Below are 15,491 nucleotides of genomic sequence, written 5' to 3'. Positions count from 1 at the left end.
AGGACTGTCTCCTGCTTTGTCTAATCAACTGTACGTCGCTCTGGATAAGAGCGTCTGCCAAATGCCATTAATGTAATGTAATGTAGTAAATTAAGCCAAATGGCTAGAGAAGGGGAGATTTGAGGATCCCTGCACTACGGAAGCATATTTGAGGGAGATCATGTTTTATCATCTCAAACAACCGTCTGTTACATCAAGCGCGGCCCATTTAATTTCATCCTGACCTCATCTGCCTCTGGCTGCTGGCACACCCCCGCCGGACAGAGCTCCATGTCCTCCTCGGAGTCGTCAGAAAGCGGGGCGGGGGACGGGGCGTGGGGCGGGGCGAGGGGCAGGGAGGGTGACGTGGGTTTGCCGTCCGGGCTCTTCTGCCGCTTCAGTTTGGGCTTCTTCTGGGGCGTCCTGTCCCGGGCCCGCTGGCCCCCGTCCGCCCGATTCTGCCGCTCCAGGCGCCGTTTGGCCTTCCGGCCTGCCCCGCCCGCACCGGAGCTCCCGTCCTGAACACAACACAAACCGCGTCACAAACAGCACAACACAAACTGCGTCGCAACAGCACAACACAAACCGCGGCGCAAGAGCACAACACAAACCGCGTCACAAACAGCGTCACAAACAGCACAACACAAACTGTGTCAAACAGCACAACACAAACCGCGGCGCAAGAGCACAACACAAACCGTGTCGCAAGAGCACATCACAAACCACGTCGCAAGAGCACAACACAAACCACGTCACAAACAGCACAACACAAACTGTGTCAAACAGCACAACAAACTGCATCACAACAGCGCAACACAAACTGCTTCGCAAGAGCACAACACAAACCGCGTCACAAACAGCACAACACAAACTGTCAAACAGCACAACACAAACCGAGTCGCAAGAGCACAACACAAACCATGTCGCAAGAGCACAACACAAACCACGTCACAAACAGCACAACACAAACGGTGTCAAACAGCACAACAAACTGCATCGCAACAGCGCAACACAAACTGCGTCGCAAGAGCACAACACAAACCGCGTCACAAACAGCACAAAACAAACCATGTCGCAAGAGCACAACACAAACCACGTCACAAACAGCACAACACAAACTGTGTCAAACAGCACAACAAACTGCATCGCAACAGCGCAACACAAACCGTGTCGCAAGAGCACAACACAAACCGCGTCACAAACAGCACAACACAAATCGCGTCACAAACAGCACAACACAAACTGTGTCAAACAGCACAACACAAACCGCGTCGCAAGAGCACAACACAAACCGCATCGCAAGAGCACAACACAAACCACGTCACAAACAGCACAACACAAACTGCGTCACAAACAGCACAAGACAAACTGTGTCAAACAGCACAACACAAACTGTGTCAAACAGCACAACACAAACCACGTCGCAAGAGCACAACAAAAACTGCGTCGCAGGAGCACAACACAAACTGCGTCGCAGGAGCACAACAAACCGCATCGCAAGAGCACAACACAAACCGGCAACAAACACATCAGTATTAAAACTCTCACTGGTAGATACTGCCTGATGAACTGAGCAAAGTCACTACATTTAACAAATATAGTCATGACATCCTGAGGAACCCTGGAGAACCTGAGGAACCCTGGCTGGCTGAAGCAATGACCATTCTTGGGCTGATCTGTACATCTCTGGCTCCTTGGACCGAACAGCTGGGGTTTATGTTCTGACACACAGAATGTGTGTAACCCCCCGCCGGATGGGGTCAGACAGGGCAGTGCTTTACCTGGTTCTGTGCTGGACTCCTCCCCTGGGGGCTGCGTCTCTGCTTGCGGGGCGAAGGCCGTGGCGAGGACGGCCTGTTCAGCAGGATGTGGTGCAGCTGCTGGATCTCAGGCAGAGACACCTGCAGCAGGAGCCCCTCCACCATCAGCTCCTCCAGCTCCGGACTCAAACCTGCAACCCCAAACACACACATACTCAAACCTCAACCCCCCACACACACACACACACACACACACACACACAAACCTCAACCCCCAAACACACACACACTCACTCAAACCTCAACCCCCAAACACACACACACTCAAACCTGCAACCCCAAACACACACACACACACACACACACACTCACTCAAACCTCAACCCCCAAACACACACACACTCAAACCCGCAACCCCAAACACACACACACACACACACACACTCACTCAAACCTCAACCCCCAAACACACACACACTCAAACCCGCAACCCCAAACACACACACACACTCACTCAAACCTCAACCCCCAAACACAGACACACACACACACACACACACACAAAACTGCAACCCCCAAACACACACACAAACAAACACACACTCACTCTCTCTCTCAAAACTGCAACCCCCAAACACACACACACTCAAACCTGCAACTCCCGAACACACACACACACACACTCACTCTCTCTCTCTCTCTCTCTCTCTCTCTCTAAACTGCAACCCCAAACGCACACACATGCGCGTACGCACACACACACTGCAGGGTTAACTGTAGGTAGTGAAGCGGCGCAGGACGGACCCTGGAGAGGAATGCAGGGCAGCTCCATGTGGAACGGGGCCTGAGACTGCCCTGCGCAGCCCCGTTTATCAGGGGAGCGGGACACGGCTCTGGGACACGGCTTCGCCTGCAGAACCAGGGCAACCATTAACCACATGAGCAGCCCATATACAACACATACAGGGACAATACAGGTTCAATGTGTGTGTGAGTGGTGTGTGAGGTGTATGTGTGTGAGGTGTATGTGTGTGTGTGTGTGTGTGTGTGTGTGTGTGTGAGAGAAGAGCACTCACTTTCCCGTGGTGGAGTGCTGAGGTGTGTGTGTGTGTGTGCGTGAGAGTGGTGTGTGAGGTGTGTGTGTGTGCGTGTGTAAAGAGCACTCACCTTCCCGTGGCGCTGTGCAGTGTGCGCTTGGCGGGGTCTCTCCTGCAGTACCGGCAGTCTCCAGCAGGCGGAGGCCAGCTGCAGGCGGTGCTGCCAGGCGGCCGTGCGCTGGATGAGGTAGCGCAGGGCGTGGCCCTCGGGGACGTGAACCCGCAGCCGCTGCAGCGAGGCCAGCAGGGGGAGCAGCCTGTCCAGGGGGGGCCGCAGGGAGCGGAGGCAGCGGGGGCACAGCCAGGCCTGGACCCCCCGGTCCTCCGCGGTCTCCGCCGCGCTGCCCGGCTCCCCGGGCTCCTCCGTCTCCTCCGGCTCCTCCACGCAGCCCAGGTGGAAGGCGTCGCGACACAGCTCGCACTGCCGCATGGCTCCACCGGGGGCGCCCCCGCACACGCACACGCCGGGGGGCGCGCCCTCCCCCGCCGAGGCCAGCTTGGACTCGTTGGCGGCTCTGAGGGACAAAATGGCCGCCGTCTCCTTCAGCCGGACCTCGGCGAGAGTGGCCATCTGGGGAGGGACGGTTTGCACAGAAAGCGGATTATTAGTCATACCCAGGTATAATATCAATGAGGAATTCAACAATGCCTACAATGAGAAACCCAAGTTCATATTAAGAATGTATTCAATTCTTCCTAGATATGGATAAGCAATTTGGTCATTTGAACAATCTCAGCGATTTTATTTACAGCACTTATAAAAGAAAAGAAAATGTTTGATATTAATAATGTCCCAGAGAGGAGGCGGTACTTTGGGGGTGTGGCCAGAGGCAAGCGGTACTTCAGGGGGTGTGGTCAGAGAGATGGGCGGTACTTTGGGGGTGTGGTCAGAGAGATGGGCGGTACTTTGGGGGTGTGGCCAGAGAGGCAAGCGGTACTTTGGGGGTGTGGTCAGAGAGGCAAGCGGTACTTTGGGGGTGTGGTCAGATCGATGGGCGGTACTTTGGGGGGGTGGTCAGAGGGAGGTGGGCGGTACTTTGGGGGTGTGGTCAGATCGATGGGCGGTACTTCAGGGGGGTGGTCAGAGGGAGGTGGGCGGTACGTTGGGGGTGTGGTCAGATCGACGGGCGGTACTTCAGGGGGGTGGTCAGAGAGGTGGGCAGTACTTTGGGGGTGGGGTCAGAGGGTGGGCGGTACTCTGGGGGTGTGGTCAGAGGGAGGTGGGCGGTACTTTGGGGGTGTGGTCAGAGAGATGGGCGGTGCGGTGGGGGCGTGGTCAGAGAGATGGGCGGTACTGTGGGGGCGTGGTCAGAGAGATGGGAGGTACTTCAGGGGGTGTGGTCAGAGAGATGGGCGGTACTTTGGGGGTGTGGTCAGATCGATGGGCGGTACTTTAGGGGTGTGGTCAGAGAGATGGGCGGTACTTTGGGAGTGTGGTCAGAGAGGCGGGCGGTACTCTGGGGAGCGGGGGGCGGTACTCACAGCGGAGGCGGAGTCCTGGCTCTCACACAGCGCTCTCTCCACGTCGCCCAGCCTCCCACACTTCCTCCTCCCGCCCGCCGCCCCGTCCTTCAGCTTCCTGGGCCGGCCCCTCTGAGCGCCGGTGCCCTCCTCATACAGCGGACACAGCACCTGAGCACACACACACACGCGCACACGCACACGCACAGACAGGCACAGACACAGAAATAGACACACACACACACACAGACACAGACACACAGACACACAGACACACGGCTTAATTTACATGGCTTCATTTAATTTCAAATGTGCACAGTGATCAGTATATGCACGCGTGCACACAGCACACACAGCTTTAGATGAGGCATGCCGTGCAGTACCTCCAGCAGGCTGTAGGGGGAGCCCTTCTTCAGGAAGGTGGTGGCAGCGCTCTCCCTCCAGGCCTGGACCTCGGAAACCAGGCCCTCGAGGCGAGACAGGGGGCCCAGCTGCACCGGGATCGCCCTGGCCCGCGACACCAGGTCCGAGAGGGCGTCCAGCACGGGAATCCGTCCGCCCAGCTGGACCAGAGACAGAGACAGAGACAGAGACAGAGACAGAGACAGAGACAGAGACAGAGACAGAGACAGAGTGAATTCAAGCTCACTCACACAACGTTCTAGAGAACACAAGGCTGTTGCCTAGCAACACCACTTCACACTGGAGTGTTGACATTAACACTTTGAGGATGAGTCACTGTTCTAGAACTTCACTGACGTCCGTTCCAAGATGGCAAGAACAGCGGTTTGAAAACGTAGCATCATGCCGATAGAAACGGCTGCCAAACGGGAAAGACGCAGAGAGCACAGAACACGTCTGTGCTGATTGGCTGCAAGATCAGCATTAGAATGTGAATAGAACTCAACATATTCACACCTTAAAGGGTTTAAACTCTAAACCTGCTTATGAAAAGAGTCTCACACACACACACACACACACACACAGGTGACCTCTGACCTGCAGTGACTCGGCGTCCTGCAGCCAGTCCTGGGCCTTGCGGAGGGCGTCGCGGAGCAGCAGGCAGGTGGGCAGGTGAGCAGGGACCCCCTCGGCGTCACGGAGGGCCGCAGCCAGGGTGTCCACACCGTGTCGGGGCCTGAGGGACACAGGGGCCCCGCGGTCAGCACACCGCGGCTGAGGAGCACCACCTCAAACTGGGCCAACGTCCCACAGGCTGGGGTGCACTACCACAGCGCTAGGCTGCTAACAGGTAGTGGCTACGCTACACTCACCATCCATCCATCCATCCATCCATTATCTGAACCCGCTTATCCTGATCAGGGTCGCAGGGGGGCTGGAGCCTATCCCAGCATACATTGGGCGAAAGGCAGGAATACACCCTGGACAGGTCGCCAGTCCATCACAGGGCACACACACCATTCACTCACACACTCATACCTATGGGCAATTTAGACTCTCCAATCAGCCTAACCTGCATGTCTTTGGACTGTGGGAGGAAACCGGAGTACCCGGAGGAAACCCACGCAGACACGGGGAGAACATGCAAACTCCGCACAGAGAGGCCCCGGCCGACGGGGATTCGAGCCCAGGACCTCCTTGCTGTGAGGCGGCAGTGCTACCCACTGCACCATCCGTGCCGCCCGCTACACTCACACCAATGCTAAATACAGTTGTGAGCAGACCTGGGTTCAAATACTTTTCTGTGCTCTATTGATCTTGCCTGGCGCATTTGAGCCTGTAAGGAGGAGCAGATGGGCGAGGTCGACACTTTTGGGATCATTCGCTCCAATGCACCACATTAAGTTAAACGCAGAAGATTATTTGAATCCAATACAAATACTCAATTTGTTTAATATGGACAAGTGTGGTCACAGGTAAACTCACCTGGCTCTGAGCAGGGCGTGGTCACAGGGTGTGGTCACAGGTAAACTCACCTGGCTCTGAGCAGGGTGTGGTCACAGGTAAACTCACCTGGCTCCGAGCAGGGTGTGGTCACAGGTAAACTCACCTGGCTCTGAGCAGGGTGTGGTCACAGGGCGTGGTCACAGGTAAACTCACCTGGCTCTGAGCAGGCCGTGGGCGCGCTCCTCCCAGTGCTCGGACACGGTGAGCAGCTCCTGCAGGCGGGCCATGGCGCGCTCCACGGAGGGGTGCGGAGCGAGGCCCACCCCCTGGTCGATGAGGCGACGCATGGTGTGCAGGGACAGGGTCTGGGGCCGGGCGGGGGTCTGGAGGGCCTGGGGCCGGGCGGGGGTCTGGAGGGCCTGGGGCCGGGCGGGGGTCAGGGCCTGGGGCCGGGCGGGGGTCTGGAGGGTCTGGGGACGGGCGGGGGACAGGGCCTGGGGCCGGGCGGGGGACAGGGCCTGGGGCCGGGCGGGGGACAGGGCCTGGGGACGGGCGGGGGCCTGGAGGGTCTGGGGACGAGCAGGGGCCTGGAGGGCTTGCTCCAGCCAGCGGGCCTGGGCCAGCCTCTCCCTCAGCAGGGGCAGCTCCGGGAGCTCCAGGGCCAGCTCAGAGCCCAGCTCCACCAGGCCCTGCAGCTCGGCCGCGCTGGGCTCCTGCTCCGCCAGGGCCTGCTCACTGTGCTGCTGGAAGTCCTCCACACGCCCCAGCAGCTCCTGGGGACGGAGGAATGGACAGATACAGGAACACACACACACACACAGACACACAGAGACAGAGACAGAGAGAGACACAGAGACACACACACAGAGACACACAGACACACACACACACACACACAGACACACACACAGACACACACACAGACACACACACAGACACACACACAGACACACACACACACAGACACACAGAGACACACAGAGACACACAGAGACACACAGAGACACATCAGCGCCGATTCACTCCCGGGATGGGGTTTTGCATTGCTTATAGGTCTCACTTCACCCCATTTCTGGTTCTGGTGTCATTGTGATGCATCTACCCCTCACATGATTGCATACTCTGAAACTCAGGCCCAAAGGCTGTTAATCAGCAATGTTGAAATGCTGGGAAAAGAATATGGCTGGCGGAAGCCATGTTGTGTTGTCGTGTTGAAAGTGTATCCCCAGGAAACAGCAAATAATGTGTTCCTTTATCTAATCCCCTGCAGAGGTACAGCACCTGTACCATGGTTTTAAAAACAGCAGAAAATCTGCAGGGGACAGCCAATGGGATCTACACTCTGCCCGGCACACGGTAGGGTGTTGGTTCAGACCCCCAGGGGCCCCGGTACCTTCAGCAGGGGGGCTTGGCGAAGGGAACAGGGCAGGTTGTACAGCTGCCGCACGAAACACCGGAGCTCCTCCGCCGTCAGCTGGTTCTGGGACCGCCCCCCACCGCAGCGAGACCTGGGGGGAAAACTTCCTGTTAGGAAACGCATCACTTCCTGTTCCTGCACGCATAAGCTTCACTTGCCGTTGGTCATGGTGTGGATGTTGCGTTGATGGCGTGGACGTTGTGGCGACGGCTAACACGGTCAACGTGGACGTGTGGCGATGGCTAGCACGCACACCATGGATGTTGTGGCGATGGCTAACGCGTTCACCATGGACGTTGTGGCTATAGCTAACGTGCTCACCTGGTCTGCCTCCTCCCGTTCAGCAGCTGCTGGGCGACCGAGGCGCATTTCTCCGCGTCCTGCGTCACCAGGCGAAGGTGCCGCAGCAGGTCGTTATCCGGGAACGCCTTGGCCTCCGACTCCTGGATCAGAGTGCGGAATTCCGCCAGACCTATCCGGGGGAAAAAGGGCCGGAATGTCAGAATTCCTGAGATCAGGCTCTGGCTCTGCTCACACGGGTGCTCACGATAACCTGCACCAGCAGTAATATCCAACAGCACAGCGACTATAGCAACGAGCCAACACCAAAAATAATGAATAATAAACCCAGGAGTATAAAACATACAAGATCCACAGCTGAGTTGTAACTGGTAAACTGATTAAATATCACAATGACATTTTAGGTATAAGAGAAAATACATATTTACTCATCAGACTTAGAGAAGCTCAGTCCACAGAGGTTAGATAAAACTGACTTATGCCCACCAGGGTCTGGGGGTTAGGTTGCTCAGGGGTTAATGCCTTCAGTAGCCCCCTCAAACAGTGCAAAAGGCATCACTGAATGCTAAGGCTAAGGCTAAAGTAAACTCAGTGTGGCCTTTATATGCCGTATGCAAATGCCACAAGACCAGCATGCTGTGCTCTGAAGCTGAAGCTACAGAAAGGACGGATGGACAGACAGACGGATGGACAGACAGATGGACAGACAGACAGACGGATGGACAGACAGACGGACGGGAGGATCGCTCACTTCTCTTCTTATCCAGCTTGGCCCCCAGGCAGTCGGTCACGTCTGAAGCCCATTGGTCGTAGGACTCAGCCCGCTGGCGAATGGCGTTCATCATGGGGTACAGCTCATCCAGGGTGAACCTGTAACTGTGGGGGGGGGGGCAGTAAAAACAAAATGAGTTCTTTCCACATTAATTCACCACTAAATCAGCAGGACTACAGCAGAGTTGCACAACCCCAGGCCCCGAACAGTTGCAGCTTTTGGCAAAAACAAACACATGAGTACCTGGTTCAGCTGAAGATAATCAGCATCCCCCAACAAAGTGGTCCAGCTTTTAGCATAAACATAACATAACGATGAGAACAGGCCACCGAGGCTTGCCATTTCCTTCCACTAAAGTGTACTGAATGTTCAGTTGACCTAAAAGCTACGGTATGTTTGTTCATGGTTTTGCGGCTATGTGCAGTAGTGTGTAGCCTGTGACAACGCTGAACGATTGCAAAAGATGACGTCTGCTGTCCGAATTTCCATTTCCACACCCCCCCCTCGGTCTGCTAAGAGAACTCAACTTGAAGCTTTTCACTGCAGTTCACTTTGTTAGCCCACATTATGAATTTAAAAAACCAAACCCGGTGGGTTAAAAAAAAAAAAAAGCAGAGGAGCTGAATCCCAGCTGGGCTGAGGCACAGGGGCGCGGTTACCCCCCACAGGGTGTACTGGGGGACGGGGAAGGGGCACAGGGGGGCGGTACAGGGGCACAGGGTCAGAGTACTCACTGCAGGGTGTACTGAGACACGGGGCAGGGGCACAGGTCCTGGGCGTGGTGCAGACACACCATGGCCCCGGGGCTGCAGGGACAGGTGAGGGCGGACAGGTAGCAGGTGGTCCTGCAGCTGGAGCACTGCCTCTCCTCGTCCGGGAGGAGGTCATACTCCGCCCGCCGGCTACGGGCCACGCCCTGCGGGGGGTTACAGAGATTAAACTCCAGAGCAAACACGTGTGGAAGCCAAAGCCAACAACACCAGCCCAGGACTGAGAGAACAATCTTCTTGCGTGTACATACAGATAACAATGTGTATATAAGCTTACATTCACTGCACTAATCTTTCAGGTCAGTGTACTGAATCTTAGATTCCAGTTACTTTAATCACTAACGACACGTGTAAACAGTGCTCAACAATAAGGAGTGCCTTCCTTCCAGCAGGCCACTATGTGACTGGTTTGGGCCAGTTCATTGATCTGTCGCTTGCCCAATCGGGCCAGTAATTCTAACGGACTAGCCTGATTTGTCCAAAAAAAAATATTTTTTTAAATAAATAAATAAATTAAATAAAAAAACCTTAACTTGTCCACAGTATAACCTCAGGTAACCACAGTAACCTGATTCAAACCTCCCTCAGATTTGGCTGAGAGAGCTCCCAGACAAGTTATAGCAGACACTGCGGCCCTTCAGGACTGGAGTTATAGGAAGCAATGCATATCTACACTACACATAAATACACTAGTGTTACGGCCACTTGGGCCTCTCAGCCTTATTCTGCATTATGTTGCTTATTTCTGCTCTGGTGTCTTGTAGGCCTGGTCCTGTGTGTTCCTGGAGCGTGCGGGGCGTGTCCCAGCCGAGGACATAAAGTGGGCCTGGCCTTCCAGAGAAGCGGCGGGAGCTTTGCTTTGTCTTTTGCGTTTGAGATCAGTTTGAAATACATATGTTTTCACGTAATTAAACCCTAAATGTGAAACAGTTGCGAAGTCTCTCCTGCCGTTTTCTTTGTTACCTAGAGCCGGTAACACTAGTCAGCAGTTAAACACATTCATGAAAAGTGAGAACTGTAGTTCTGCAGTTAGAGGTGAGCAGCTGCAGGGCCAGAGCCCTGCATGCCGTCTGAGGAGGACCGGCCAGCAGGGGGCGCTCACCAGTTTGCGCACTCCCTCGCGCAGCTCCCTCTCCTCCCGGATCATCACCGCCATGTCCTTCTGCACGGCCGACGCCAGCACCACGTCCAGCGAGCCCGCCTGGGCGGCCATCTTACAGATGAGCTCGTCGTGGGAGAACACGCAGTACCTGTTCAGCATCCGGTAGTGGTCCACACACTGCCGACCCAGGGGCATCTGACAAAACCAGAGAGCAAGAGCCTCCCTCAGCAAAACCACAGAACGAGAACCTCCCTCAGCAAAACCACAGAACGAGAACCTCCCTCAGCAAAACCACAGAACGAGAACCTCCCTCAGCAAAACCACAGAACGAGAACCTCCCTCAGCAAAACCACAGAACGAGAACCTCCCTCAGCAAAACCACAGAACGAGAAACTCCCTCAGCAAAACCACAGAACAAGACCCTCCCCCTCAGAAAAACATTGCTACCTCTTGATCTTCTTTTACAATATGGTGCCTTGCACTTCCTGCTGCCTGTGTGAGTGAGCCAGTGGTGGAACGACCTCCCCATTCCTAAAAGAGCTTCCACCATGGTCGGAAAATGCATCCCTGCAGACTGGATCTTGACTAGCTCCAACACAATATCCTCTTGCAGGACTACCCCAAACCTAGCATCACTTGTGTCTCACTTGTATCCTGATATTCTAGCCCTTTAAATTGATTTGTGTCTTCAACCAGCACTTGTGTCTCCATCTTGATGTTGAAGTTCTCTACAATAATTCATAATCATTCCTCACGTTATGCCATGCCAATACTTTATCGACTTACGCCTATATTTACCATAAGACCATTGACGGTTATGGCTATGGATAACTGACACTTGACACGTGAATTACACCTTATCCGACCTGTTCTGTAGTATTACAATGACCTTCGTTGTGCACTTATTGTAAGGTTTCCTTGGAATAAATTGTCCGCCAAATGAATGTAATGTAATATGTGCTCACTTAGCCCGTGTCCAGGGCACTTTAAAAAGAGCTACAGATCAGTTTACAGTTATTTCAACCTCACTCTCCACTGCGGTCCGTTTCTGATTCATTCTGTGTTTCCCAGGAGCCAGAGCCAAGCCGGTCCACTCACCCAGTCCACGGTGCAGAAGTTCACCGCCTCGGCAAAGTTGAAGCCCTGGTTGAACCCGCTGTGATAGGCTCTCGGGAAGGTGATGACAAACTCTCCTGCGCACTGATTGGTCCGATAAATCTGATGGGTGTGGGGGGGGGGGGGGGGTTTGCAGGTAGAGGGAGGAGGGAGATTACAGAATTAAAAAATAAAACTATGCAGCACGCCAAACCCAACAAATGTATCCAAGCTGAGTATATGAGTGTTCACTAAGCAATCCATGAAGTATAGTCGTGAGGGGCCAGTGACACAAGCAGTCAGTGGCCCCGAAGACCAGTGGGCAAAGGCACACATTTAATCACGGCCTCGCCAACGGTTCCACAACAAAACATCAATATTTTACACAGCATGAACTCTGCAGCAAAAGGACAGGCACCGTGGTGATTGGAGCAGAGCAGAAAGGGGCAGGGCCTAAGGCGAGGGCAGCATGGTGATTGGAGCAGAGGAGAAAGGGGCTGGGCCTAAGGGAATGGCAGCATGGTGATTGGAGCAGAGCAGAAAGGGGCAGGGCCTAAGGTGATGGCAACATGGTGATTAGAGCAGAGCAGAAAGGGGCAGGGCCTAAAGCAGAGGTAGCGTGGTGATTGGAGCAGAGCAGAAAGGGGCAGGGCCTAAGGCGTACCGGCACGCCGTGCTCCATGAGGGTGTTGGGGTTCATGATGGTGACCAGCTGGTGCAGCAGGTCGGGCTGCGAGAGGAAGAGCTCAGGAGTCAGCCTCTTCATCACCTCCTCCAGCCGATCGGCCGCGAAGCCAGGAGCCCCGTACCACGTCTTCGGCTCCCCCCTGTGGACACAAAACACACTACAGCTTCAGAGTCTTTACTGAGTGAAAACACACTCCAGCATCAGAGTCTTTACTGCGTAAAAACACACTACAGCATCAGAGTCTTTACTGAGTGAAAACACACTACAGCATCAGAGTCTTTACTGAGTGAAATCACACTCCAGCTTTAGTCTTTACTGAGTGAAATCACACTCCAACTTTAGTCTTTACTGAGTGAAATCACACTACAGCATCAGAGTCTTTACTGAGTGAAAACACACTCCAACTTTAGTCATTACTGAGTGAAAACACACTCCAGCTTTAGTCATTACTGAGTGAAAACACACTACAGCATTAGAGTCTTTACTGAGTGAAATCACACTCCAGCTTTAGTCTTTACTGAGTGAAATCACACCCCAGCTTTAGTCTTTACTGAGTGAAATCACACCCCAGCTTTAGTCTTTACTGAGTGAAATCACACTCCAGCTTTAGTCTTTACTGAGTGAAATCACACTCCAGCTTTAGTCTTTACTGAGTGAAATCACACCCCAGCTTTAGTCTTTACTGAGTGAAATCACACTCCAGCTTTAGTCTTTACTGAGTGAAATCACACCCCAGCTTTAGTCTTTACTGAGTGAAATCACACCCCAGCTTTAGTCTTTACTGAGTGAAATCACACTCCAGCTTTAGTCTTTACTGAGTGAAATCACACCCCAGCTTTAGTCTTTACTGAGTGAAATCACACTCCAGCTTTAGTCTTTACTGAGTGAAATCACACCCCAGCTTTAGTCTTTACTGAGTGAAATCACACTCCAGCTTTAGTCTTTACTGAGTGAAATCACACTCCAGCTTTAGTCTTTACTGAGTGAAATCACACCCCAGCTTTAGTCTTTACTGAGTGAAATCACACCCCAGCTTTAGTCTTTACTGAGTGAAATCACACTCCAGCTTTAGTCTTTACTGAGTGAAATCACACCCCAGCTTTAGTCTTTACTGAGTGAAATCACACTCCAGCTTTAGTCTTTACTGAGTGAAATCACACCCCAGCTTTAGTCTTTACTGAGTGAAATCACACTCCAGCTTTAGTCTTTACTGAGTGAAATCACACCCCAGCTTTAGTCTTTACTGACAGCCTGACTGTCGTCACTTTATGCCAGGCTGCCTTTCTGATAGCAAAATTCCAGGTTCTGATAACAGATACAGGAAAATAATCTGTTAGTCAAACTATGAATATGTCCAATTCCCCATAAAATGTAAGTATGTCTGTTTGGCAGCAAAACAAGTTAACAAGAAAACAGAATATAAAAATGTAAGAATATGGGGCAATATTAGTGCTTTGGGGTAACTGATTAGGTTTGGAAGTGTTCAGATTCACATTGACTTTGGTGACCATGCTTTAAGGCACCCCCAGGCCACCGTTCCAGTGCTTCGGGGTAACTGTTTGGGTTTATAAGCGTTCAGATTCACATTGACTTTGGTGACCGTGCTTTATGGCACCCCCAGGCCACCGTACCAGTGCAGGAAGTTGATGGAGTAGCTCCAGTGGTCCTCGATGTGCCAGCAGAAGGAGGAGAAGCACATGCCCACATACAGCCAGGGCCGCTTCATGCCACAGATGTCCGCCGAGACGTGTGTCAGCACCGACGCCTCCATCACCGGCAGGTTGTTCAGGTTCCAGCCGCAGCTCAGATAGGCCTGCGGAGCGCACGGGAAACGTTCCCGCGACGTTACGGCGCACGTTCTCTCAGCGTTATAACATTCTCACAACGTTACGGGAGTGTTTTCCGTCAATGTTATAACATTCACACAATGTTACGGGTATTGTTCGGTCAATGTTATGACATTCTTACAACGTTAAGAGTTGAAGTAATGAAATAAATATATCCACTCATTTGAGAGTAATTGAGACAGTGGTACCAGACTGGGGTAATATTTGGGGAGCCCCCCCTCCTTGGCTCACCTCGTCCTCGGGGGCCACCTTGAACCTCCCGTTTCTGATGGGGAAGCCACTGCCAAAATCCCTGGAGGCGATGTCTGCCCCGTACTCCACTGTGACGTCTTCTTCTATGGTGCTGACCAACCGCCAGAACTCCTTCTCAACTAGCTCTGTGGGAACCATCTGAGGGAGAGGAGTGCGCACAAGCACACGCACGCACACACAAGCATACACACAGGCACACACGCACACGCACGCGCACGCACGCACGCACGCGCGCGCACACGCACAGGCACACACACAGGCACACACACAAGCACACACACAGGCACACACACAGGCACACACACAGGCACACACAAGCAAACAAACAACACAGAGACAAAAACATAACTTATATCAGGATACCCCAAAATAAAGAATTTGATTTCAGCACCTCCATATTCCACACATTGGGCTATACTCACGTGAACTGGCATGTTAAAGTAGTCGGACTTGAATGAGTCGGCCATGTCTCCAAACGCACGCAGAGAGTAGTCTTTGTACGCCTGCTCAAAGCCAAAGGCCACCGTGGTCTTACTGCACTCCTGGAGAGAGAAACATTCACGGTCACATCAATATCCGGACATATTCGGATATTCCGGTTACAATACAGCTCATGAACACCCCAGAAAGAGCTGAACGCGGTTAAGCCCCCACTGCAAACATAAATTATGCACATCATAGTCCCAACAACACCAGCCTAGAATAGGTTTTGGGATTGCCTCAGAACCTTCACTTCTTCAAGACCTTGCAAATGTGTAAATGCACACACCATGTTTAAGAGTTATACATAAAATAAGGTGTTTGTGCTTTTCCTTTGTGTATGCGTGTCGCTCTCCAGAGGACCCCGGTGTGAGAGGGTATGTGTGCGCGTGTGTGTGTGTGTGTGTGTGTGTACCTGAGTCAGACACTGGGGGTGCGTGTGTGTGAGAGAGGGAGTGTGTGTGTGTGTGTGTGTGTGTGTGTGTGAGTGTGTACCTGAGTCAGACACTGGGGGTGGGTGCGTAGGTGTGTGTGTGTGTGTGTGTGTGTGTGTGTGTGTGTGCGCGTGAGTGTGTACCTGAGTCAGACACTGGGGGCATCTCCAGTCTCCCTTGGGAACGTCG

The 15,491-nt window shown here is 53.3% G+C and overlaps 1 protein-coding gene across 1 annotated transcript in view; it reads right to left on the bottom strand.

The window, feature by feature from the left end:
• Positions 1–15,491, bottom strand: part of kdm5ba (lysine demethylase 5Ba) — a 29,620-nt gene that overhangs the window by 1,556 nt on the left and 12,573 nt on the right. Inside the window, exons 8-27 of the mRNA XM_061219805.1 lie at positions 15,446–15,491; positions 14,811–14,930; positions 14,368–14,526; positions 13,921–14,102; positions 12,266–12,428; positions 11,605–11,724; positions 10,507–10,701; positions 9,369–9,550; positions 8,614–8,738; positions 7,884–8,034; positions 7,539–7,653; positions 6,742–6,918; positions 6,359–6,537; positions 5,297–5,435; positions 4,681–4,860; positions 4,319–4,468; positions 2,907–3,407; positions 2,544–2,649; positions 1,761–1,930; positions 225–497 (exon numbers count right to left, since the gene is read on the bottom strand). The exon at positions 15,446–15,491 is cut by the window's right edge and continues 113 nt beyond it. Of these exons, the coding sequence (XP_061075789.1) occupies positions 225–497; positions 1,761–1,930; positions 2,544–2,649; positions 2,907–3,407; positions 4,319–4,468; positions 4,681–4,860; positions 5,297–5,435; positions 6,359–6,537; positions 6,742–6,918; positions 7,539–7,653; positions 7,884–8,034; positions 8,614–8,738; positions 9,369–9,550; positions 10,507–10,701; positions 11,605–11,724; positions 12,266–12,428; positions 13,921–14,102; positions 14,368–14,526; positions 14,811–14,930; positions 15,446–15,491 (3,433 nt within the window). The remainder of the gene's footprint in view (positions 1–224; positions 498–1,760; positions 1,931–2,543; positions 2,650–2,906; positions 3,408–4,318; positions 4,469–4,680; positions 4,861–5,296; positions 5,436–6,358; positions 6,538–6,741; positions 6,919–7,538; positions 7,654–7,883; positions 8,035–8,613; positions 8,739–9,368; positions 9,551–10,506; positions 10,702–11,604; positions 11,725–12,265; positions 12,429–13,920; positions 14,103–14,367; positions 14,527–14,810; positions 14,931–15,445) is intronic.

Source organism: Conger conger, chromosome 14, assembly GCF_963514075.1.
Source record: "Conger conger chromosome 14, fConCon1.1, whole genome shotgun sequence".
Taxonomy (NCBI): domain Eukaryota; kingdom Metazoa; phylum Chordata; class Actinopteri; order Anguilliformes; family Congridae; genus Conger; species Conger conger.
This window is presented reverse-complemented; position numbering and strand designations above follow the sequence as displayed.